The 27,420-nt window shown below is 39.9% G+C and overlaps 1 protein-coding gene across 5 annotated transcripts in view; it reads right to left on the reverse strand.

Annotated features, from left to right (window-relative positions):
• The window catches only part of SMARCC1 (SWI/SNF related, matrix associated, actin dependent regulator of chromatin subfamily c member 1), a 173,726-nt gene that overhangs the window by 139,857 nt on the left and 6,449 nt on the right, over window positions 1–27,420 (reverse strand). For all 5 annotated transcript variants that reach the window (XM_047094682.1, XM_047094681.1, XM_047094680.1 and 2 more), the window contains exons 2-3: window positions 21,917–22,036; window positions 6,106–6,191 (exon numbers count right to left, since the gene is read on the reverse strand). In XM_047094682.1, coding sequence (XP_046950638.1) covers window positions 6,106–6,191; window positions 21,917–22,036 — 206 coding nt within the window. The remainder of the gene's footprint in view (window positions 1–6,105; window positions 6,192–21,916; window positions 22,037–27,420) is intronic.

Below are 27,420 nucleotides of genomic sequence, written 5' to 3' on the forward strand. Positions count from 1 at the left end.
CTAAGGGGGTATTTAATAACACTGAAATTTTTTTTTAAGCTTATTTATTTTGATAGAGAGACAGAAAGAGCAAGCAGGGGAGGGGCAGAGAGAGAGGGAGAGAGAGAATTTCAAGCAGGCTCCATACTGTCAGCGTGAAGCCGAATGCAGGGCTTGAACTCACAAACCACGAGATCATGACCTGAGCCAAAACCAAGAGTCGGATGTTTAACTGACTTAGCCACCCAGGTGCCCCTATAACACTGAAAAATTATTGCTAATTTTCTTAGTTGATAACAGTACATTATTATGCTCTTCAAAAAAGTCCTACGTTTGGGTGCCTGGGTGGCTCAGTCGGTTAAGCGTCCAACTTCGGCTCAGGTCATTATCTCCTAGTTCATGAGTTTGAGCCCCATATTGGACTCTGTGCTGACAGCTTGGGAGTCTGGAGCCTGTTTCCAATCCTGTGTCTCCCTCTCTCTCTGCCACTCGCCCCACTTGCACTCTGTCTCTCTCTCTCAAAAATAAACAAACATTAAAAAAAATAAAAAAATAAACCAATCCTATGCTTTTTTTTAATTTTTTTTTTTTTAACATTTATTTATTTTTGAGACAGAGAGAGACAGAGCATGAACGGGGGAGGGTCAGAGAGAGGGAGACACAGAATCTGAAACAGGCTCCAGGCTCTGAGCTGTCAGCACAGAGCCCGACGCGGGGCTCGAACTCACGGACCACGAGATCGTGACCTGAGCCAAAGTCGGATGCTTAACCGACTGAGCCACCCAGGCGCCCCCCCCCCCCCATGCTTTTTAATAAGGGCACCTGGCTGGCTTAGTCAGTAAAGCATGTGACTCTTGATCTTGGGGTCATGAGTTCAAGCCCCACGTTGGGCACAGAGATTACTAGTATATCTAGATGAAATTATATAAAGGAGATGAAAGTAAATGACAATTCACTGTATTATTCTCTCTGCTTTTACATATAGTTTATATTTTCCACAATAAATAATATTTTCTACAATAAATAACTAAAATGGTTTGCCAGACAATGACTTAATAACATGACAGATGAAAGCTTTCCTGATTCAGCAGCATGCTATGTAAGCAAAAGAGGTATTTGGGGCACCCTGGGTGGCTTAGTCAGTTAGGCATCCGACTCTTGATTTCGTCTCAGATCATGATCTCATGGTTGGAAGATCAAGCCCCGCATCAGGCTCCATGCTAAGTGTGGAGCTTATTTAGGGTCTTCTCTCTGTCTCTGTGCCCCTCTCCCTAGCTCATGCTCGCTCGCTCGCTCTCTCCCTCTCTCAAATAAATATTTTAAAAAATGTTTTTAACTAAAAAAAAAAAACCTGAAATGAAGTCAGGTAAATATGATATAACCTTTAGTTGAAAGATTTAATCTTACTTTGAAATTAACAAGAATATTTAAATAAGCTTTACTTTTTACAATATAGAAATCTAGATGCTCAAACTTACCCACAAGAGAAATACAAATTAAAAAACTAAAATTATAAAGTCTTTTGGGGCTTGTTTTTTTAATTAAATAGGCTCCACGCTTAACGTGAGGTTTGAACCCATGACCATGACACCAAAAGTCGCGTGGTCTACTGACAGCCATCCAGGCACCCCCCTACAAAGACTTTTTGAATCTTAATGCAGCCCTATAGAAAAGGCAAAAAATGAACATGTTTCTCTCTAGCTTTTAAAACCTTTGGTCATGTGGGGCGCCTGGGTGGCGCAGTCGGTTAAGCGTCCGACTTCAGCCAGGTCACGATCTCACGGTCCGTGAGTTTGAGCCCCGCGTCGGGCTCTGGGCTGATGGCTCAGAGCCTGGAGCCTGTTTCCGATTCTGTGTCTCCCTCTCTCTCTGCCCCTCCCCCGTTCATGCTCTGTCTCTCTCTGTCCCAAAAATAAATAAACGTTGAAAAAAAAAAAAAAAAAAACCTTTGGTCATGTAAAAAAATAAATAATAAATAAAACCTTTGGTCACTTAGACTGTAAATATGAGCTGTCCACTGAGAATTTAATAATTAATGAGTCTTCTGCTTTGTTTTCCTCTGGCAATCTGCTGGGCAATGTCTCCTAGCAGCCTTTCAACCTGAAGCATTACATACTGTGTCTAAAGGGCCTTCATTAGCTGTATTGCTCTCATTTTGCTGACTCTTGTGACTACAGTCAGGGATGCTCTCTTCTCATTCTCAGCTACATATAGAAAATCCAGTCTGAATAAAAATAATCAACAATGGATCCTGGAGAATGAGTTTAACTCCTGCGAGAGGGGTGCGAAGGGCTTCTGAAGCAAACTTCTAAAAGGCAAGACAGGATGCCTGGGTGAGGGGATGGGCGAAATGGGTGATGGGCATTAAGGACAAGCATTAAGGATGAGTACTGGGTGTTACATGTAAGTGATGAATCACTAAATTCTATTCCTGAAATCATTATTACACTATATGTTAACTAACTTGGAGTTAAAATTTTTAAAAAATGGATAATTCTTCACAAAAGATCTAAACCATGTTTGTGCTAAAATGACAATCTCACTGACCAACATTTATCAAAATAAGGCCTGAGGACCACAGAGAGTGCTTTTTGAAAACGCAGATTCTCAGTTTTCACACCACACTTAGTAGTTAATAATGTATGTCATGAAGCCCAGTCATCTGAATTTTTTAAAGATATTTCAAGTGGGGGCGCCTGAGTTAAGCATCCAACTCTCGATTTCGGCACAGGTCATGATCTCAAGGTTCCTGAGATCGAGCCCCGCAGGGGGCTCTGTGCTGACAATCAGAATCCCCTGCTCAGGATTCTCTCTCTCCCACTTTCTCTGTCTCTCTTTCCCTCTCTCACACACATGCTCTCTCTCTCTCTGATGAAAATAAACCTTAAAAGATAATAATTAATTAAAAGTACTCTGGTGCACTGGGTGACTGAGTCAGTTGAGTGTCCAACTTTGGCTCATATCATGATCTCATAGTTCATGGGTACAGGCACCATGTCAGGCTCACTGCTGTCAGAGCAGAGCCCACTTCAGATCCTCTGTCCCCACCACCCCCCGCCCCTCCTCCTCTCATGCTTACACTCTTCCTCTCCCAAAAATAAATATTTTTTTAAAAAAAGGAAAAAATAAAAGTACTCCAAGGGATTCCTGAAGTTTAAAAGCCACTAGCAGAGACTAACTTTTTGTGGTAATATCTGAAAAACAAAAATCAAAAGGAGACTTTAGGGTGTGGGGGAGATAAAAGCCGAACAACCAAGTCTTAAGGTAGAAAGAAAAGTAGGTCTGAGCTTGTCTGCAAGAAATGAAGGTCAGCAGCAAATCATGTCATAGGGGGAAAAAAGACCACTTCTAAAGTTAAGACACAGCCTTAACTTTATGCTAAGCCTAGTTCACTACTGCCAAGCAAAACTAATAAAACACAGGACGCCTGAGTGGCTCAGCTGGTTAAGCATCTGACCCTTGATTTTGGCTCAGGTCATGATCTCAGTTTGTGGGATTGAGCCCCGGGTCAGGCTCTGCAATGCTCCCCCACCCCCTCTCTGCCCCTCCCCCAACTCGCCTGTATGCACTTTCTCTCTCTCAAAATAGATTAAAAAAAAAAAAAACAAAAAACTAATAAAACAGGTGAACCTGGTGGCTCAGGTGGTTAAGCGTCCAACTTCAGCTTAGGTCATGATCTCACAGTTCTGGGTTCCAGCCCTGCATCAGGCTCTGTGCTAATAGTGCAGAGCCTGGAGCCTGCTTCAGATTCTGTGTCTCCCTCTCTATTTCTGCCCCTCCCCTGCTCAAGCTCTGTTTCTGTCTCTCTCTCTCTCTCAAAAAGTAAATAAACATGTAAAAAAAAAAAAAAACTAACAAAACACAAACAAAACATTTTCAATCAATAACCTCTTTTGGGACACCTGGGAGGCTCAGTCAGTTAAACGTCTAACTCTTGATTTCGACACAGATAGTGATCTCACGGTTTGTGACATCAAGCCCAGCATCAGGCTCCACACTTACCTTGGAGCTTACTTAAGATTCTCCCCCCAGCCCCAACCCTCCCTGCTTGCATTTGCTCTCTCAATAAACAAACAAACAAACAAACAAAAACAGACACCCAGAAAGATCAAACTCAAACACTCTGGAATCTTAATCTGTGTGGTCTATTCACAGAGATGCTGATAATTACCTGGTGTTTCTACTCAACCACATAAATGATACTCCAGCTGGACATCACTGAAAGCTAAAAGACAGCAGGAAGCAAGAAAGAACCAAACAGAAACAAGAGGCAGAATGTTTGGCTGAAAGAAGGAAATGAGCAAACTCTGGAGCCAGACTGTGAGGTTCAAGAGGACACAAACTAGGTTCACAGGGCTAATGTTGTGTGAGGAAACTTCAGGCACTGTCAAGTTGACAGGCCATTCAGACTCCAAATGGGTGGGTGGTTACTAAAATATGTACTGTCAGAGTGTAAGAGATCCATTCACTGCAAGTGTGTAAGTCACAGGAGGTGGGGAAAGGTGTGCATTGCAGTTAAGTGTCTAATTACGCCCCAAAGGGGAAGATTTTGGTACAATCTGAGTAAAAGTTTTGGGAAAATTCTTATTCCTCACTCCTCTTAAAGTCTCTTAATTTTATCCTTTCCTTCTTTTTCGGACCTTCTTTTAATTTAAGGACATTTTATTTTACATATCCTTCTAAACCACCTCAAATCCTTCCACATGAAAGTATTCTACTATACTGACACACAAAGCAAGTTCTGTAACATGTGACTTAGGAGAAGTCATTTCACTGTGGGACTGTCCTCTTCGAGTCCAGGTCAGGATTTGGGACACAAGCTAATCAAGAAATTAAGAAGAGAGTTCCATCTAGGAATCTAGAGCAAACAGTAGGGAACGGACCATGTATGACAGCAGTCAGGCTGTCAGTCCTAGCGCGGGAACACCCTGTGAGAGTTACAGTACCACAGCCAGAAGCAGAGCTGCAAAACAGAAAGCTACTTCCGATGACAACACCCTCATGCTCGTTTCATCAATTAACCAGTATTAAACACCCACCTATACATAAAAAGTTTGGCAGATATACAAATTATTGTAAATAATTTACTTGTAAACTTGTACTACCTATTTACATTTCCCAGCCGTAAAACACCAGATTAGCTTAACTTTACAGGAGTATTCTCCTGGAAAGATGCTAAGATTGAACTGCGCACAGACAACACAACTAAAACCACGAAACGACTTCGAGTCTATATACTCCAGCATCCCCTTACCCTCTGCCAGAGAAAGGACTCCCTACCCTCCCTGAACTCAGAACCATCACCTTGAAACACTAGTCTCAGCAGCTCAACTTCCCACAAAGAGATGGCAAAAACCCCAGAGTTCAAGAGAGAAAAGAAAGCAAGCACCAGAGAGACAGTGTGAGAAAAGGGAAAAAGAAGAATGTAGGGAGAAGCAACAGCAATTCCCCTCCTTGCTGCATCACTGCGCTAGTAACCATGCTTCGGAGCCAGCTTCCTTTCATCCCTATCCCGAGGACACACATTACACATCTCTCATTCTGAAGAAATGTTCATCAGCAAAGTGTTCACCATAGCAGTTAACATTGCTATCTTTCGGGGGTGCCTGGGTGGCTCAGTCGGTTGGGCATCCAATTTCGGCTCAGGTCACGACCTCACAGCTCATGGGTCCGAGCCTCACATCGGGTTCTATGCTAACAGCTCAGAGCGTAAAGCATGCTTCAGATTCTGCATCTCCCTCACTCTCTTCCCCTCCCCTACTCACGCTGTCTCTCAAAAATACATAAACATTAAAAAAAAAACTATCTTTTGGCACAACTTAAGTTCACAATACATGTTCATACATTTCACAATGAGCCTACCTTCAAATCTGCTAACAGTGCACATTCATCTATTATATAGATACAACCATACATGAGAAATAACTTACCTAACAAGTGCAACAGTTGTCTGATATTTTTCCTGGATGTAGGAACAAAGTAAATTCGAATACCAGATAAAACTTTCACTTTGCATATTATAATGTGCTTACAGAATTCTCTAACATCACACAAAGAAGGAAGAGGATTTAACATTAAATAACTTAAATAACACATCAAAACATACAAAGTAACACAAAAACTTACCATCCCTGTTCATTTTTATACTTGTAAGCAGCCCCAAGAATGTGACACAAGGTGCCTCCAGCTTTGAAATCCATGAAACATTTTGCCTAAAAATGATACAAGTTACACATGAGAAAAATAAAAGTTCTGACAAGATTACTCTGAGTATGTCTGAATTCAAAGTTTTATAAATGCAAAAGATACCAACAACTGCAAACTTAATAACCTCCTTAAATAATTCCTGGAACCAAGTAAGGTTTTATAAAGAAATTTTTCCAAAAGTGGATTAAAATTTTTTTTAATTCAACTAACATTTTATTCTTTAAGCAAAGTCACTGAAAAACAAGATTTACAACAGACAAAATGTTTCAGCAGGAAACAGTAACGGACAGAATAGTGATATACTACAAATTCCGTTAGTAAATGTAAAATCTGATTTTTTGGGGTGCCTGGGTGGCTCAGTTGGTTAAGCGTCCAACTCCTGAGATGATCTCATGGTTCGTGAGACTGAGCCCCGCATCAGTTCTATGCTGACAGTATGGAGCTTGCTTAGGATCCTCTCTCTCTGCCTCTCCACTGTTCACTCTTTCACTCTCAAAATAAACTTCATTAATTAATTAAAACCTGATTTTTAAAATTATAAAATTCTAGTAACAATTTCCAACAACAATTTTACTATAGAATAAGAAAATATTAGTATATGTTAGACTTTTTTCCCCGATTCCTGACTTTAAATTATACAAAAATTATAACTGAACTCTTGCTATAATATTTTAACGACCACTGAAACATGGTATAACTATAAATTATATGTAAACCCATAGCTGAAATCTGTACAATTTCAGAGAGGTGCACTTTATGGATTATAAAAGTAAAGCTCAAATAGTTTAAATGCTGAATGACTTCCATATTATGGAAGTAAAAGTTTCATATAAACTGATCATCAAATAGGCTAGTAAGATGAAAATATTAGAAATACACCATGCAAAGGCACCTACCTAGGTGGCTCCTGTTAAGAATCTAACTCTAGGGGTGCCTGGGTGGCTTAGTCAGTTAAGTGTCCAACTTCGGCCCAGGTCATGATCTCATGGCTTATGAGTTTGAGCCCCACGTCGGGCTCTGTGCTGACAGCTCAGAGCCTAGAGCCTGCTTTGGATTCTGTGTCCCTCTCTCGCTCTGCCCCTCCCCCACTCGTGCTCTGTCTCTCTCTCTCGAGAATAAATAAAACATTAAAAAAATTTTTTTTTAATTTTAAAATATCTAACTCTTGATTTCGACTCAGGTCATGATTTCAGTTTGTGTGTGTGAGCCTCGCATTGGGCTATGAGCTGACAGCACGGAGATTGCTTGGGATTCTCTCACTCCCTCTCTCTGCTCTTCCCGTTTGCTCTCTCTCAAAATAAGTAAACATTTTTTTAAAAGATACATTAAAATATAAAAAAAATACACCCTGCATTTTTTCCTTGAAAATGATTCTTACAAAATAATATAATAAAAAGAACAGCATGATGTCAAATATTAAGAAGACAAAAAACAGAATGGCGTTTGCTAGGGGTTGGGGAGAGGGAGGAATGAGGAGTTACAATTTTTTTTAAATTTTTTTAACGTTTATTTATTATTGAGAGACAGAGAGAGACAGAGCATGAGCAGGGGAGGGGCAGACGGAGACACAGAACCCGAAGCAGGTTCAGGCTCTGAGTTGTCAGCACAGAGCCAGATGCGGGGTTCGAACTCACAAACCGCGAGATCGTGACCTGAGCCGAAGTCAGACACTTAACCGACTGAGCTGCCCAGGTGCCCCTGGGAGTTTCTATTTAATGAGTACACAGTTTCTTTCTCTTTTTTTTCCTTAATTTTACTGATTTAGTTTTGAGAGAGAGAGAGAGTGCACGTGCAAGCAGAGGAGGGGCAAAGACAGAGGGAGACCAAGAATCCAAAGCAGGCTCCAAGCTGTCAGTGCAAAGCCCAACGTGGGGCTCAAAGCCACAAACCGTGAGATCATGACCTGAGCCGTAGTCAGACACTTAACCAACTGAGGCACCCAGGCACCCCAGAGAGTTTCAATTTGGAAAAATGACAAAGTTCTGGAGATGGATGGTAGTAACTGTTGGACTACAATGTGAATATAATAATAACATCACTGAACTATACACTTAAAAGCAATTAAAATATTTTAGGGGTGCCTGGTTGGCTCAGTCAGTTGAGCATCTGATTCTTGGTGTCAGCTCAGGTTATTATGATCTCATGGTTCGTGGGATTGAGCTCTTCATCGGGCTTTGAGCTGTCATTGCAGAGCCTGCTTGGGAATGTCTCTCTCCCTCTCTCCCTTCTCCTACCCCATACTCGCTCATGCCCTCTCTCTCAAAATGAATAAACATTTTTTAAAAATAATTAAGGGGAGCATGGGTGGCTCAGTAGGTTAAGCGTCTGACCTCGGCTCAGGTCATGATCTCATGGTTTGTGAGTTTGAGCCCCAACTCAGGTCTGTGTCGACAGCTCAGAGCCTGGAGTCTGTTTCAGATTCTGTGTCTCCCATTCTCTCTCTGCCCCTTCCCTGCTTGCACTCTGTCTCTTTCTCTCTCTCAAAAATAAATAAACATTAAAAAAATAATAATAAATTAAAAAAATAAAATGCTATGGCAAAAAAAATGCTATGGCAGTTGAAAAATGTTTTAAAAAACAATTAAAATATTTTCACTGTAGTGAAAATTAAATAACATCTTTAAAAACTATCAGGGTGCCTGGGTGTCTCATTCAATTGAGCATCCAACATCAGCTCAAGTCATAATCTCACAGTCCAAGGGTTCAATCCCCACATCGGGCTTTGCACTGACAGCGTGGAGCCTGCTTCAGATTCTCTGTCTCCCTCCCTCTCTCTCTGTCCTTCCCTCATTCATGTGCTCTCTCTCTCTCGAAAATAAACATTAAAAAAATTTTTTTAATAAATAAAACTATTAAGAAGAATCATTAAGATGAGCTCTTCCAAATTAAGCTAACAAGTAAGCCCTCCAAGTCATTCTGGTTATCCTTTTGCTTTTTAAATACATGAGTTGGAGTTCCTAATATCTTGCCCAACACAATTAATTCCCAGTACATCCCAAATGTTGCATTACATATTCTTAAATACATCCAGGTGCAATTCTTACCACTGACAACATGTTATTTATCTGAGAAAATGCACAAGTTATTACAATTTTGTAGTTTTGGCATCTTAAATGAGAATAATATGCTGGGAGGTATCGTCAAGAGTAGAATGAAATTAGTTCTCCTCCTAAGCCTTCCCTGAACCCCTAGAGACTAGACTAAAATGCTCTTTCCAACCACACATGCATATCACTACAGTACATATGCAAACCACTCACAGCAGAATACTGAAATGACTGTAGATTTATCTGTAATATGAAGTCCTTGAGGACAGGAGCAGTGTCTTATTCAAATATTTAACATCAGTATTCAGCAAAGTGCCTGCTAATGTAGGTACTCCATAAAACTTCTCAACAGTTCAAGTGTACTATGATCATTTAAAAGTTCATAGTCGTGCTACATATCGATCAGACCAGAACATTATTATCAGATACATGCTTACAACAGACACAGTAACTTCTATCAACCACCACAGGAACAAGTAATGACTGAAGAAGTAGAAACTGAGACTTCCAATTTTCCAGAAGTAACATCTGAATAAAGGGCAAGAGGGAAGCTCAGGAACCTGTCAACGGCACTAGTTCCAGTAACAAGCACAAAAAGGAAAACATCTGTAAAGGTGTGGCAAAAAAAACCCAAAAAGGGACACTCACCACACGTCAAGGATTCCTAGTGCTAGCATGGAAATGGATTTGGGATTCTGGTTCTAATGATAAGCTCAGTATCAAAATCACCAGGGTAAAAAAGCAGATCAGAGTCAGGGGATGGAAAGCTGGAAGCAGACACAGGAGAATTCCCAGGCACCCCTACTGGACCCTAACTGTATTTCCTCACTCAACCCTCATCCCAACCACCGCCACCCTGAATGAAGAGGCCTTGCCCTCACTGACACTGGATGTTATTCAAACACAAGAGAAGCATGACCTGTTAATTGTAAATTCCTCTTGATTAGTGCTGAAAAACTTAAAGAATAAAAGGACAAGAGGATACCCAAACTTGAGCTTTCCAGAGCCAGCGAGATGCTACTTTGTGTAAGTTATCTCAGCAGCTACGCACCCCAATCAGAGACTGGGGGTCAAGGACAGCTCTAATAGGTTGCTTCTATTCCCAGCTATGTGACTACACTGCTTTTGATAAGCTGTTCCATCTCTGGTTAACTAACTGGGAAATTTAATCTAATCTTATTCTGGATGTATGTAAGTGGTCTCATCCTGCCTAATTATAGTCCACCAAAAATTCTGCTGAGCTGATGAAATGGAGAAAAGATAAATTTAACTGCGATACTTAGAAGTGCTTAAAATCTGTGCCACAGTGTCCTTATTTCTTTGGCTTATTTATTAAAGACAAAGTAGTGCTAACAACTGGAAAAAAGAGGAGGACGAGGATGTATACATGGGTAGGGAGAACACACATACATAATGCCATGTTCTGGTCTATTCATCAACATGATGGTGCAGGAATAGACCTAAGCAAGGGAGGACATTAGAACTAAAACAATCATCCCCCACACACGCGGAGAAGCAGGGCTATCAAAATGTTGCATCAGTAGGGAAAGCATACATTGGAAAAAAATATCTGCCAGCCAAAATTCAAAGAGGATAACAAGCTTCCATCTCAAGACAATTTGAGTTTGGAACTTAACTAACCACTCAGTTAGGAAGTCCACACCAAATTAACATAAGAATTGGGCCTAAATTTAGCAGGTCCTCTGAAGTGCCTTAAAGAGCAAATTCTCAGCCCAGACCAACAGGATTCCCAGGTAAAATTCCACTGAAGGAAGTGCTGACATTCCAAAATTCAAATACACAAAAACTTTTTTTTCCTTTACATCAACAACAAAAAAGAAGAATCCTAATATTTCAGGTAATAGAACAAAATGATAGGATTTGTATAACTGGAATATATAGAATGATTAAAAACACTAAAGAGGGGTGCCTGGGTGGCTTAGTTGGCTAAGCATCCAACTTTGGCTCAAGTCATGATCTCACGGTTCGTGAGGTCGAGCCCCACATCAGGCTCTGTGATGACAGCTCGGAGCCTGGAACCTTCTTTTTTTTTTTTTAAAGTTTATTATTGAGAGACAGAGAGACACAGAGCATGAGCAGGGGAGGGGCCAAGAGATGGAGAGACACAGAATCTGAAGCAGGCTCCAGGCTCTGAGCTATCAGCACAGAGCTTGACGCAGGGTTCAAACTCACAAAACAAGAGATCATGACCTGAGCCGAAGCCTGACACTTAACCAACTGAGCCACCCAGGCGCCCCCTGGAGCCTTCTTCATATTCTGTGTCCCTCTCTCTCTGCCCTTCCCCCACTCGTGCTCTGTCTCTCTCAAAACTAAATAAACTTAAAAAAAAAATTTTTTTTAAAACACTAAAGAGAAAGATTTGAAAAATAAATACATGTAACTTCTGGCACATAAACATTCAATGAAAGTAAAAGCACACCTGTCAGGTTATATAGACTAGACAACCACACACAGAAGAGTAAAGTTTAAAATTTCTTAGAAACTGTGAAGGACTTTTTCTTTTTTTTTTTTAATGTTTATTTTTGAGAGAGACAGGCAGAGTACGAACAGGGAGGGGCAGAGAGAGAGGGAGACACCCAGGCTCCCTAAAACTGTTAAGGACTTAAACCCTTAGCTTCAAGAAGCATATCAATTTTGAGGGGTATGTTAAAAGTATGTAATAAAACCTACACCTCAACACTATAACACAATTGCATAACAGTATAGACAAAGACATCTTAAAAGCAACCATAGGGAAAGAGAGTACCTAAAAACAAAAACAAAAAACTGGACTGACAGATTTTTCAACATCAATCATCTTAGTAAGTTACAAAAAATATTACATGTTCTTAATGTAATCAAATTAGAAATTTTAATAAGAAAAAAACCAATCATTCCAATTATCTTTTGAAATAATAATGCAAGGATTGAAGGAGAAATCAAAACAAATTAGAAAATACTTTAGAACTGAGGTGCCTGGGAGGGTCAGTCGGTTAAGCGTCCAACTTAAGCTCAGGTCATGATCTCATGGTTTGTGAGTTCGAGCCCCCATCGGGCTCTGTGCTGGCAGCTCAGAGCCCGGAGCCTGCTTCGGATTCTTTGTCTCCCTCTCTCTCTCTCTGCCCCTCCCCTGCTTGCGGCCACGTAACGCACGTGCTCTCTCTCAAAAATACACATTAAAAAATTTAAATTTTTTTAAAATGTTTGTTTATTTTTGAGACAGAGGGAGACAGAGCACGAGTGAGGGAGGGGCAGAGAGAGAGGGAGACACAGAATCTGAAACAGGCTCCAGACTCTGAGCTGTCAGCACAGAGCCCGATGTGGGGCTCGAACCCACGAACCGTGAGATCATGACCTGAGCCAAAGTCGCACACTTAACCAACTGAGCCACCCAGGTGCCCCTACACATTAAAAAATTAAAAAAAAAAAAAAAAAAAGAAGAAAATAGTTTAGAACTAAATGATAGTGAAAACATCACACACCAAAATATATGAGCCACAGCTGGAGATGAACAGGTTTAAAAGAAAAAAAAAGGAATGCTGACCCCTACCTCACATAATGCAGAGAACAATTCTAGATGGATTACAGTTGTAAAGGTGAAAAGTAAGACAATAAAGCTTCTAAAAGAAAACACAAATATATTTATGACTTTGGAGCAGGCACAGATTTCTTTAAAAAAGGGGCACTTAGGTGGCTCAGTCAGTTGAGTATCCCACTCTTGACTTTGGCTCACTCAGGTCATGATTGCAGGGTTGGGAGATCAAGCCCTGGGCTCCATGCTAAGCATGGAGCCTGCCTGGGATTCTCTCTCTCTCTCTCTCTCTCTCTCTCTCTGCACACTTCTCCCCTACTCTCTCTCTCTCTCAAATAAAAAAAAGGGGGAGGTGCATAAAAAGCATTAATCATAAAAAAAAAAAAAATCTCATAAATTACTCTATGTCAGGGATTGGCAAACTGTGGCCCACAGGCCAAATCCAGCCTGCTTTTGTTTATGTAAATGAAGTTTTATTGGAGAAAAGTCCATGCTCATTGTCTGTGGCTATGTTCACACAAGAGCAAAGATGAGAAGCTGCAGCAAAGACTACATATTTACTATCTGACCTTTTACAGATAAAATTATTTACCATTTGGCCTTTTACAGAAAAAGTTTACTGATATCTGCTCTATATTACAACTAAGAACCTCTGTTCACCCAAAAATATCCTGAGAAAAAAAAAAAAAGCTACCAAGAGGGTGTTTGCAATAAATATTTCTGACACGGGGCACATAAGAAAAACTCCTTTTAAAAAAAATGAGAAAGAAACAATTGTTGGTGAGTATGCACACTGTTGGTGGAAATGCAAACTGGTGCAGCCACTATGTTAAATAGTATAGAGCTTCCTTAAAAAGGCAAAAACGACGGGGTGCCTGGGTGGCGCAGTTGGTTAAGCATCTGACTCGATTTTGGCTCAGGTCATGATCTCAGGGTCATGAGATCCAACTCCATACTGAGCATGGAGCCTGCTTAAGATTCTCTCCCTTCCTCTCTACCCCTCTCCCCCTCACTCTCTGTAAAAAATTAAAAATTAAATACAAATAAATTTATTTTTTTAAAAAGTTAAAAGCAGAACTACCCTGGGGCACCTGGGTAGCTCAGTCAGTTAAGTGTCCCGACTCTTGATTTCCGCTCAAGTCATAATCTCAAGGTTTGTAAATTTGAGCCAGCATCTGGCTCTGCACTGACAGCGTGGAACCTACTTGGGATTCTCGCTCTTTCTCTCTGCCCCTCCCTGGCTTGCACTCACATGCTCTCTCAAATAAATAAACTTAAAAAAAAAGAGAACTACCCTATGATCCAGTAATTCCACTATTGGGTATTTACCCAAAGAAGACAAAAACACTGAAAGGATGTATGCACCCCTATGTTTACTGCAGCATTACCTACAAAAGCCAAACACTATGGAAGCAGCCCAAGTGTCCATCAAAAGATGAACAGATAAAGAATGTTGCCATTTGCAATGACATGGATAGAGATAGAGACTATTATGCTAAGTAAAATAAGTTAGAGAAAAACAAATATATGATTTCACTCATAAGTAGAATTTAAGAAACAAAACAAAGAAGAAAAAAGGGAGGGAGGGAGAAAGAGAGACAAACGAAGAAACAGACTCTTAACTACAGAGAACTGATGGTTACTAGAGAGGTGGGGGGGAATGGGTGAAACAGGTGATGGGGATTAAGAGTACATTTATAATGATGAGCACTGAGTAATGTATAGAATTGTTGAATCAGTATATTGTACACCTGAAACTAATATAACACTGCATGTTAACTACACTGGAGTTAAAATTTGTTTAAAAATTGAGAAAGGGGCGCCTGGGTGGCTCAGTCAGTTAAGCATCTGACTGCAGCTCAGGTCATAATCTCATGGTTCGTGGGTACAAGCCCCGCATTGGGCTCCGTGCTGACAGCTAAGAACCCAGAGCCTGCTTCAGTTCCCGTGTCTCCCTCTCTCTCTGCCCCTCCCCTGCTCGCACTCTCTCACCGTGTCTCAAAAATGAATAAACACTAAAAAAAAATTTTTTTTTTAATTATGAAGATTAATCATACCCACTGTTGACAAGAATACAAAGGAACTGGAACTCTCATGCACTGCCAGGTGGTATGTAAAATGATACAACCACTTGAGAAAACAGTATGGCAGTTACTTCCGAAGTTGAACGCTATCAATTCTATGACCCAAACGTTCTACTCCTAGATTATTTACCTAGGAGAAATGAAAACATGTCCACAAAAAGATGTGAACATTAACAATGACGGCAGATTTACTTACAATGCTGGAAACAACCCAAATGTCCATTAAAGGGTAAAGGGATAAATGAACTGTGATTTGGAGCACCTGGGTGGCTGAGTCAGTTAAGCATCTGACTCCTGATTTCAACTCCTGTCATGATTCTGCAGGCTGTGAGATTGAGTCCCACACTGGGCTCTGCGCTGACAGCATGGAGCCTACTTGGGATTCTCTCTCTCCCCCTCCCGCACTCACGCGATCTTCTCTCAAAAAAAAAAAAAAAAAAGGGAAAAATAATACGTAGAACACAGATAATGCCCATCTCAAAATCCATTATGATGAGTAAAAGAACCGAGGCAAAAAAAGTGTATTATGTGATTCTACTTATATAAATTTCCTGAATCTGGGGTGCCTTAGTGGCTCAGTCGGTTAAACGTCCGACTCTTGATTTCAGATCAGGTCACAGTCTCACGGTTTGAGCCGAGCATCAGGCTCTGCGCTGACAGCACGGAGCCTGCCTGGGATCCTCTGTCTTCCTATCTCTCTGCCCTTCCCCCACTCATGTGTGTGCTCTCTCAAAAATAAACATTAAAAAAAAAAAGATCTTTAAAAACATGTTTTTTGATGAAGCTGTATATGAATCTGTAGTGTCACTGGTTGCCAGAGGACTGGGTGGAAGATGGCTTCCAAGGAAACTTTTGGGGGTGATGGAAATGTTCATTACCTTGAACTCATCATTATTTTAAATATGTGCCATTTATAATACATCAATCAGACATATACCTCAGTAAAGCTAGAGAGATAAACATTATGGGAAAAGAGAGAAAAGGGAAAAAAAAAGTCAAAGGGGGAAAAAAAAACAGGTAAAAAATAAACAAAGCATCACCCAGACAAATCAGAAATACAATGCCACTAAACTAAGGTTTCTACTTGTGTATCCACACGGTATGGATGGGACTATAGGCCTGCCATTAACACTGGTCCTATAGTTTTCTGGAGCTGTGGTCAACACCTGGCCCAGCAGGTCCTCAGCCTGGCATACAGATCCTGGCTATAAAAGCCCATACTCTGCAGTCCACTGAGCTCTGACCAGTCATGCCAGACCAGTGGCTCACTGCCCTTGCAGGTGAATTACAAGGGTGAGAAGAGAATGGACTAGTTTCAGACTTATCCTTTTATCTACAGTAAATTGTACTATCTACAAGCACACGGTTGAACAGCTCAATTGGACTATCTCCCTCATGTTTGGCTCAACTTGTTTTTTCATGTTTACAAATACTTCCTCCAAGGCTCACAACACAGAGGAATACTTATGATTCTATTCCTATAAAATTCAAAGACCACCAAGACTACACGATTCTCTTTAGAGATGCATACAAACATGGTGATCCATATAAAGAAAAGCAAAATTAAAGTAAATCATTGATTGCTCCACAAAGTAAATATCCCACATCATTTCACTTAGTTACTTATATTCCACTTTCATCAGACAGAGGTCTAAGCTACAAACTTAAAGAACTAACTTCCAATACACATAAAACACTTAAGATTTCTTTCTAGTTCCATGTTCCCAACGGTAGTCTCTCCACTCCGAAGTTAATGGAATGGCAGGGTGTAGTTAATGGAATGGCAGGGTGTAATCAGGTTATAGTTGCAAATGAAATCATTAATTTTTTTAAGAGTAATGGTAAGTTGAAAATTTTGAACATCTCATGAACATATTCAAAATCTTCTGCTACTTGGGGCACCTGTGTGGCTCAGTTGGTTGAGCATCCGACTTTGGCTCAGGTCATGATCTCATGGCTCGTGAGTTCAAGCCGCACATCAAGCTTGCTGCTGTCACCGCAGAGCCCACTTAGATCTTCTGTCCCCCCGCCCCCGCCCCTTCCTCACTTGTGCTCTTTCTCTCAAAAATAAGTAAATCTTTAAACAAAAAAAATATCTTCCACTACTTTAGACTCTGATTTGACCCTATAGTAGTCCTCCAAGTCTTAGAGCTTTGTTGTTTTTAAACATAGACCCTTATAATCTATTTTTTATTTTTTTTTTTAATTTTTTTTTTAATGTTTATTTTTGAGACAGAGAGAGACAGAGCATGAACAGGGGAGGGGCAGAGAGAGAGGGAGACACAGAATCGAAAGCAGGCTCCAGGCTCTGAGCCATCAGCCCAGAGCCTGACGCGGGGCTCAAACTCACGGACCGTGAGATCGTGACCTGAGCTGAAGTCGGACGCTCAACCGACTGAGCCACCCAGGCGCCCCTATAATCTATTTTTTAAAAAGCATATTACAAAACTGGCTCTAACCTGTCTTTATCACTATATTATGTATGCACATGCACTGAGCCTTGAAGAGATTATAGAAAAACAAGAATTTTTACTTGTGGTGGAGGTAAGAACACTTTTTTCTTCTGTTTCAATTCATGCTGTTTGTCTATACAACATATTATTTTTTAAGTAGGCTCCATGCCCAATGTGGGGCTCAAATTCACAACCCCAAGATAAAGACTCACATGTTCTACTAACTGAGCCAGGAAGGTACCCCTGCCTATACAACATATTTTTAGCCTTATAAATCCTTAAATTTTCTCTAAATCCTCTTACATCTCAGTTTAGCATTATATAGGACATACCCTACACTGAGCCAGCTGTTTAATATCTGGTATGACTTAAGACGTTAGTATATAAAGTTCCACTTTGATTAAAAAAAAAAAAAAAAATCAGTCCAAATAGTGAACTAGTACTATTTATTCAGAAAGAAAAAAAGAGAAGAAAAAAAACTTTTAAGGTTAAGTAGCTGACATGTTCCACTAAAACGTTCTTGGCTTCATTGCCTCTCTCATCCACTTTTGCTTGACACCATTACACGTTACGTCAATCCCTTTCATTTGGAAAAATGCTAAATGCTAAACACTATTTTAAGAGGAAGAGAAGTACATCTGGTCCCACTGGCACTAAGCCATGAATTATTTTTATTTATGGCTTATGCCTAAAAATACTCTTCCCTAATCTTTAATCTGGAAAAAAATAATGGTTTAGTTCCCAAGAGTTAAACATCCCATAAATAAAGCCTCCTGTAGATACTATTTTTTAAGACCATTCATATAATCATAATGTGAATCACATTATATAAAATACTTCATGTAATGTTATCTATAAATTTTATTCTAAACGATGTTATACTTGATAAAGTGCAATCTCTATGTATTATGTTACAGTGTTTTGTTTTTTTAAGATTATTTACTTATTTTGAGAGAGAGTGTGACGAGGGGAGGAAAAGAGAGACTCCTAAGCAGGCTTTGCACTGTCAGCACAAGCCCAACTCAGGGCTCAAACTCATGAACCGAGAGTGAGATCAGGACCTAAACTGAAATCAAGAGACGCTCAATCGACTGAGCCACCCAAGCACCCCATGTTACACTGTTTTAAATGATAACTTCAAATAGCCCCTGATTTAATAATTCTAATCTGGTTCATAATATACAAGAATAAGAACTAAAATCTCACGTAACTAGAGGTAAAGGAACATGAACCTTTCAAATGATTCAGGAAAAAAATATAGATACACATAAACTAAAAGAGAATGATAAAGCAATTGCAGTAACATGTTAACAATCAGAGGTTCTGAATCAAGGGAAAATGAAAGTTCTTTGTACTATTCTTGCAAAATTTTTACTTTGAAATAATTTTAAATTTACAAAAGTCACCAAAAAAAATTTCAATTAGTCACACAGTTCACAAAATGAAATACACTGATTATCCAGTTGAGTAATTCCCATTAGTAAAAAGTGAGCATATACCTCTAATACCTAAAAATCTATCCATAAGTTATATACATGCACTTATACAATGCTAATACATCATGTATATATAACTTAAATCACACATTAAAATATAAGTATATCAAAAGGATAAAGTTAAAAAGTGAATCAAAACAGAAGGAATGATCTTGCTCTACAACTGCAAATTCAACCAGTACCCAGTAACTCCCAAATCTCTTCTAATTCAACCCCGTAGTCTAAATTCCAGATCTTATTTCCTAGTACCTACTGAATTTCTAAACCCAAGGTGCCTATAGGAGAACCAACCCTAACACAATTAAAACTAAATTGAGTACCTTTCCCTAGAAACCTGCTTTTACCCTGGCTTTCCCCTTAGTACTAAGGGTGTCTGAATGCTTGGTACAGTTACCTTAGTAAATTCTTTCTTTTTCCAGCCCCTATACTGCCCCCACCAAAGTATTACCAAGTTCTGCCCCCTTAAACTCTTTCAATTCCTTTCTGTCCTCTTTAAATCCACTGCTTGCTCTGCAGGTTGTCATTATAGTGGATTATGAGAGCAGATTCTTCATGCAAAACTTTCAAAGCCTCCAATCTCAACAGCTTCCAATCCATTCTTCACACTGAAGCCTGTGGGATTTTTCTAAAACCCAGAATCAACTAAGCCACCTTTCACTCTCTCTCTTGTGTGGTTCCCCATCACTTTCGAGATAAAGACCACACATCTAGCATAGTAAACTCGGCCTATTAAGACTGATTCTAGGGGCGCCTGGGTGGCTTGGTCGGTTAAGCGTCCAACTTCGGCTCAGGTCATGATCTCACGGTCCCTGAGTTCGAGCCCCTCGTCGGGCTCTGTGCTGACAGCTCAGAGCCTGGAGCCTGTTTCAGATTTTGTGTCTCCCTCTCTCTCTGCCCCTCCCCTGTTCATGCTCTGTCTCTCTCTGTCTCAAGAATAAATAAACGTTAAAAAAATTAAAAAAAAAAAAAACTGATTCTAGCCCATTTCTCTACCTATTGTCCTCAGTTTTAATCTTGAACTATCTGCAACTGTAAAGTACCACATTTTCTCAAGCCTTTATGCTTTTACATGTTGCTATCACTACCTGAAAATTCCATCCTCCAGCATTTCCCTGAAGAACTCATACTCAACTCTCAGAGGTCTCAAATTCAAATGTCCTTTCCCCTGGAAAACATTACCTGAGATCACCAGGAAAGTCAAAGGCTTTATTCATTCAGCTCACTAGAGCATGAGCCCCCCGACGACAGACAATACACCACCCTGCTCTTTAAATTCTCACAACTTGGTAAATAACCAAATGCTTCAGACCTACTTGTTGAGTTCTAATCAATGGGGGAAAAGAAGCACTTTTTAATGTCACTGGGGTAACCAGATAATCATAAGAAAAAAAATGGATCCATCGCTCACACTGAATACCAAGACAAATTCTAAACAGATGAGAATTAAGTGTAAAAAATGAAACCATACAAGTACTAGAAGAACACGTGACCAAATTTCTTATCACTACAAGTGAAAGCTTCCTAACTTGATTCAAAAAACACAATTCTATGCTTGGCTGGCTCAGTCAATAGAGCATGTGACTCTTGATCTTAGGATTGTGAGTTCAAGCCCCATACTGAGGGTAGAGATTTCCTCATGTTGGAGGTAGAGATTACTTAAAAACAAAAAACAATTCTTGGGGTGCCTGGGTGGCTCAGTCGGTCAGGTGCCAACTTCAGCTCGGGTCATGATCTCACGGTCCGTGGGTTCAAGCCCCATGTCAGGCTCTATGCTGACAGCTCAGAGCCTGGAGCCTTCTTTGGATTCTGTGTCTCCCTCTCTTTCTGCCTCTGCCTTATGCTCTCTCGCTCTCAAAAATAAACGTTAAAAAAAATTTTTTTTTTAAATACCACAATTCTTTATCTGACTAAATGAATGTCTGGAGGGTACCTAGGTGGTTTAATCAGTTAAGCGTCCAACTTCGGCTCAGGTCATGATCTCGTAGTTCGTGAGTTCAAGCCCCATGTCGGGCTCTGGGCTCACAGCTCAGAGCCTGGAGCCTGCTTTGAGTTCTGAGTTCTGTTTCTCCCTCTCTCTCCCCCTCCCTAGCTCATGCTGTCTCTCTCTCTCAAAAATAAACATTAAAAAATATAAATAAATAAATAAATAAATAAATAAATAAATAAAATGTCTGGATAACAAAAATATGATAAGCAAACTAAATCCATTTACTGAAAGACCAGTAAAAAAACATACACTATCTCCTATTCTCAATTATACCTGAGATATCAATGGGCTGTTAAAACAGAAAGTTTAATACGGCGCCTGGGTGGCTCAGTAGGTTAAGCATCAGACTTCAGCTGAGGTCATGATCTCATAGTTTATGAGTTCAAGCCCACATCGGGCTCTGTACTGAAGTGCGGAGCCCGCTTCAGATCCTGTCTCCCTCTCCCTGCCCCTCTCCTGCTTGAATGCACGTTCTCTCTCTCTCAAAAATAAATCAAGTATCAAACTTGTCTATAAATTCAAATGTTAAGGAAAGAACAAAACCGGGGCTCCGGCTGACTCAGTCAGTAGAGCATGTGATTCATGATCTCTGAAATCATGAGTTCAAGCCCCACACTTGGTTAAAGATTATTAAAAATAAACTATTAAAAATAAATAAACATAAAAAAATGAAAGAACAAAACCTACATATTTTAAAAGGAAAAAAAGCATAACTGAGACCAAACTATCAAAGTATCAATTGCAAGGACAACAGAATTAAATTTTCACACAAGCTCAGAAGAGTCTTGGCTACAGAAGATAAAAATTCCACAAAAAAGTATCCTAGCCACAAGAATTGAATTAAAGAATGGAAAAGACTCAGTATAGTAGAGACTACAAGGAAAACTACAACATACTAAAATGTTAAGTCTATAAATACTTGTTATGATGTTTAATGCAAATATTAAATGACTCCTGAAAGAGAAGTTTCCCACACTTAAAAAACGGTAATATTCTATAGGTAAAATTCTGTTGAGGCTCTTTTTTTGTTGTTATTTCTGTTGGATAGTAGCAGTAAAGGAAAGAGCTGTAGACAGTACTTCGTACAGAAACCACTGATTCCCCAGTGTTACTGTAAGTTGATGTACTTACCGGAAGTTTGGTGAAGGCCGGGTTGGTGACATGCTTCCCAAAGGCATCTTCCTGGAATTGGAGAAGCTGTACCACTAGCCCAGCCAGCGTTTTGTTGGTAGGAGCATCTGCGTGAACATACTGCAAGATAAAGACAGGAACTCAAAATCTAGGACAATCGTGTGGAAGAGAATGTTCCCTTACTTCCTATTACATACTAAGCACTGACAAGGTGACAGATTTGCAGAGGTCTGAACCATGCTCTCTGCTGTAAAGGAGCTTACAAAAAACAAATACTGAGGGCGGTGAGGAGAAATAACTTTGTCTCTTTAGTTAACAGGTTTCAGAATGAGAGAAACCATGTCCTAGCAATGAATCCAAGTCACCTCGTGTGCACCTAGACCTAAAGTAGATGGTGAGATCCAAAACCTCAAACTTGAGCCTGACAGTCACTGTAGTGAGATGAGACCTACTAGCAAATGTATTTTGTTATGTGAGATGAATATAAATAACTTCTGACGAGAGAGTAGACTGTACTGTTTTTAAAACAGACCCACAAATTTCTTTGACACTCTTCTCATTAAGAAACAGGGTGTATACAGGGATGCCTGGGTGGGTCAGTCGGTTAAGTGTCTGACTTCATGCAGCTCAGGTCATCATCTTGTGGTCTGTGGGTTCGAGCCCTACATCGGGCTGTGTCTGATAGCTCAGAGCCTGGAGCCTGCTTCAGATTCTGTGTCTCCCTCCCTCTTTCTCTCTCAAAAATAAACAAACATTAAAAAAAAAAAAATTAAGAAAAAAAAAGAAGTAGGGTGTATGCCCTCTTTTGCTGAATCAAGACCAACCTTAATGATGAACTTGGAACCGTTAGAATGCAATAGGGGGAAAAAAGTGATATTGTGAACCTCTGAGGATAAGTCAAAAAAGGTTCTACAGCTTCCATGTAGTCCTTTGGGGCAAGTCACCTTCGGAGCCCTGAACTACCATGAAGTCCAACTACCTAAAGGTCATCATACTTTGAGGAAGCACAGGCTACACAGAGAAGCCACTTGGATATGCTATGGCCAGAAGCCCCATCTGATATTCCAGAAAACTGATGGAACCACCACCAGACACATGAGTAAAAATGGTTCCAGATGATTCTGCCCCCAGCTGTCAAGTCATCCCCAATCATCAAATCTATCCAGTCGAAGCCCTAGACATCACTGAGCAGAGACAACTGTCCCCACTGCACCCTGACACACAGAAACTTCTAAATTCCTGACACACAGAAACTCTAAGCATAATAAAATGGTTATTTTATGGCACGAAGTTTTGAATATAATAAAATGGTTAGTCTTATGCATCAAAAAATAGATGTATGTAAACTTAAAAATGGTTAGGATGGTAAATTCTGTTGTTTTTTTACAACAAAAAACATTTTTTTAAACAAGCACATGTGAAAACTTATCCGCATGGCTGTCGACAATGTTCAAAGGTCAAACTAGTGGAAGACAGCAAGATAGTTCCACAGCAAGGAAAGATAACGGGCAACATGACAGGAAAAGCATAAATCAGCAAGCATAAATTAAATATAAAAGTTTAATTAGGTATTGAATGTTCAATATCACTTTGAAAAGCCAATACATTCAGTAATTTTTGTTAAACCTCCAATTTTGAGCAGGAAAAAACATCTATACCTCCTTGAAATTGAAAAGATAACAAATTTTTCTTCCTGGAACAAACCTCTTTCCCAGTATCATCCAACATATGAAGATTAATGAGGTAAGTTTCTATTACAACAAATAATTTTTAAGTGATTTATATATGGCAAAATGGTATCAGCGGCAGTCTACTGTTACTAGATTGAATGGCTCTCAATTTGTACTACTGCCAAGCAAAGATAAAGCATGATACAAAAAGGCAATTCTTAAAGCTTAGTATCCTCCCACATTTTTATCTATTCAGGTGCATTAGCTTTCCACTCTAAATCAAACAACCAGCATGCAGTTCACTTTGCTAAGACTGGTATTTTGTTGACATGCTTTATATTACATGACCAAAGGTTGGTAAAATCTAGCCCACTGCCTGTTTCTCTGTAGCCCACAAGCTAAGAACAGTTTTTACATTTTTAAATGGTTGGAAACAAATTTTTTCTTTAGGGTGGTAATCTTTTATTTTTGATTTTGATTTTTTTTTTGTAATTTACACCCAAGTTAGTTAGCATATAGTGCAACAAAGATTTCAGTAGATTCCTTAATGCCCCTTACCCATTTAGCCCATCCCCCCTCCCACAACCCCTCCAGCAACCCTGTTTGTTCTCCATTATTTAAGAGTCTCTTATGTTTTTGTCCCCCTCCCTGGTTTTATATTATTTTTGCTTCCCTTCTCTTATGTTCATCTGTTTTGCATCTTAAAGTCCTCATGAGTGAAGTCATATATGTCTTTCTCTAATTTCGCTTAGCATAATACCCTCTAGTTCCATCCACGTAGTTGCAAATGCAAGATTTCATTCTTTTTGATTGCTGAGTAATACTCCATTGTGTGTGTGTGTGTGTGTGTGTGTGTGTGTGTGTGTGTGTGTACCACATCTTTATCCATTCATCCATCGATGGACATTTGGGCTCTTTCCATACTTTGGCTATTGGTGATAGTGCTGCTATAAACATTGAGGTTCATGTGCTCCTTCAAAACAGCACACCTGTATCCTTTGGATAAATACCTAGTAGTGCAATTGCTGGGTTGTAGGATAGTTCTATTTTTAATTTTTTGAAAAACCTGGCTGGAAAGAAATTTTAAAGAATAATATTTCTGACACACTAATATTAGATGAAATTCAAATTTAACTGTCCATAAGTAAAGTTTTATCCAAACACAGCACACTCATTCATTACACACTGTCTATGGCTGCTTTCATGTAACAGCAGAGTTGAACAGTTGCAACTGAGATGACATGACCTGCAAACCCTAAAATATTTACTCTCCTGCCCTTAATAGAAAAATTCTGCCTATTCCTGTTCTAGACAACTCCTCTGTCATCCTTATAAAAAGTTTTCTTTTCTAGGGGCGCCTGGGCAGCTCAGTCAGTTAAGTGTCTGACTTCGGCTCAGGTTGTGATCTCACGGTTTGTGAGTTGGAGCCCCAGTCAGGCTCTGTGCTAACAGCTCAGAGCCTAGAGCCTGGAGCCTGCTTCGGATTCTGTGTCTTCTTCTTTGCCCCTCTTCTGCTCACATTCTGTCTTTTTCTCTCTCCCAAAAATAAACATTTAAAAAAAATTTTTTTAAGTTTTCTATGAAGTGTATTCCATCAAAACACATTTCCATAAGACCACAAAGTAGAACACCAGTCAAAAAAATGTTAACAAGTTTCATACCATTAAGCACATAAGACGTCAGTTTTGTTGATCTAAAATATTTTCAAATTTCAGACCTACTCAGAGTTTCCAATTCAATAGGTCAGGCCCAAGAATTTGCATTTCTAACAACTTCCAGGTGACACAACTAGACTGGGAACCTACTTTAAGAACCACTAAACTTTTGGGGCACGTGGGTGGCTCAGTAAGTTAAGCATCTGATTCTTGATTTCAGCTCAGCTCATGATCTCATAGTTCGTGGGTTTGAGCCCTAAGTCTGTGTTGAAAGTGCGAAGCCTGCTTGGGATTCTCTCTCTCTGCCCCTCCCAGACTCATGCTCTTTCTCTCTCTCTCTCTCTCTCTCTCTCTCTCTCTCTCAAAATCAATAAACATTTTTTTAAAATAGTGTTTAAGGGGCACCTGGGTGGCTCAGTCAGTTAAGCGTCTGACTATGGCTCAGGTCATGATTTCGTGGGTCCTGAGTTCGAGCCCCACCTTGGACTCTATGCTGACAGCTCAGAGCCTAGAGCCTGCTTTGTATTGTGTCTCCCTCTCCCTCTGGTCCTCCCCCACTTGAGTTCTGTCTCTCTCTCTCTCAAAAATAAACATTAAAAAAAAAATTTTTAAACATCGTGTCTAAAAAAGAACCACTAAACTTTTTATTTCATTTTTTTTTATGGAGGCTTCACACCTAGCGAAGAGCCCAATGAGGGGCTTGAACTCAACCACCAGGAGATCAAGACCTGAGATGAGATCAACAGTTGGATACATAACCGACTGAGCCACCCAGGTACCCTAAGGACCCCTAAACTTTTTAAAAAATCTGTTTCAGATATTACTATGTCTTAAAGAATACAGTTTATTGGGGCGCCTGGGTGGCGCAGTCGGTTAAGCGTCCGACTTCAGCCAGGTCACGATCTCGCGGTCCGTGAGTTCGAGCCCCGCGTCAGGCTCTGGGCTGACGGCTCAGAGCCTGGAGCCTGTTTCGGATTCTGTGTCTCCCTCTCTCTCTGCCCCTCCCCCGTTCATGCTCTGTCTCTCTCTGTCCCAAAAATAAATAAACGTTGAAAAAAAAAAAATTTAAGAATACAGTTTATTATAACTCAAAAGTTAAAACACATTTATACAATTTTTAAATGTTAAAAACTACTACAATTTCCGTTTCCTACATCGCCAATTCCTACAAAAACTATCAAGTTTACATTTTTAAGAACCATACACTTTCGGGGCGCCTGGGTGGCTCAGTCGGTTAAGCGGCCGACTTAGGCTCAGGTCATGATCTCGCGGTCCGTGAGTTCGAGCCCCGCGTCAGGCTCTGTGCTGACTGCTCAAGGCCTGGAGCCTGTTTCAGATTCTGTGTCTCCCTCTCTCTCTGACCCTCCCCCGTTCATGCTCTGTCTTTCTCTGTCTCAAAAATAAATAAACGTTAAAAAAAAAAAAAATTAAGAACCACACACTTTCAAGTGAAAATTCAGTATCAGGTTTTTTCCGATTTATTCAACATAGTAAATCTTTTAACAAATAATACTCAATTGGTAAGTAATTTGTAACACTCACATTATCTTTTTTTTTTTTTTAAATCTATTTTGAGAGAGAGAGCAAGCAGGGTAGGGATAGAGACAGAAGGGAGAGAGAGAATCCTAAACAGCCTCCGTACTGTCAGTGCAGAGCCTGATGTGAGGCTCGAACTCACATACTGTGAGATCATGACCTGAGGTGAAATCAAGAGTCAGACGCTTAACCAACTGAGCCACCCAGGCACCCCTCAAATTATCTTAATAGACTCTTCAAATGTATCCTACAGAACTGACAAAATATGGAATATATATCCACAAGGTAACTTTATTATCTTTAATAAGTATAGGTTTCTCAAAGGAGTCATACAATGTACTGCAGTTTTCTTGCACATCGTAAAGCACGAAAGACTAATAAGCCTAACTTTTTTATCTTTCAGATACCTGCAGATCACTGAACAATGCCAAATCCTGAAACTGAAAAAGACACCACCTTACAGGAAGGTTGTCAGCAAAAACCAAATCAACCCTTCAGGCAAAAACTAAACTTAGTAACTGTTACATACATAGCTTCATATACATTCTAAATTACACTATTATGCACGTTTCATTTGATACACTGTCATTCAGAATACAAAAAACATGTAAAAGTTTCATATGGACAACCTTATAGTTTCAGA

This window comes from Lynx rufus, unplaced genomic scaffold, assembly GCF_022079265.1.
Source record: "Lynx rufus isolate CCGP_SWC_20201006 ecotype Redwood Valley unplaced genomic scaffold, mLynRuf1.p SCAF_4, whole genome shotgun sequence".
Lineage (NCBI taxonomy): Eukaryota > Metazoa > Chordata > Mammalia > Carnivora > Felidae > Lynx > Lynx rufus.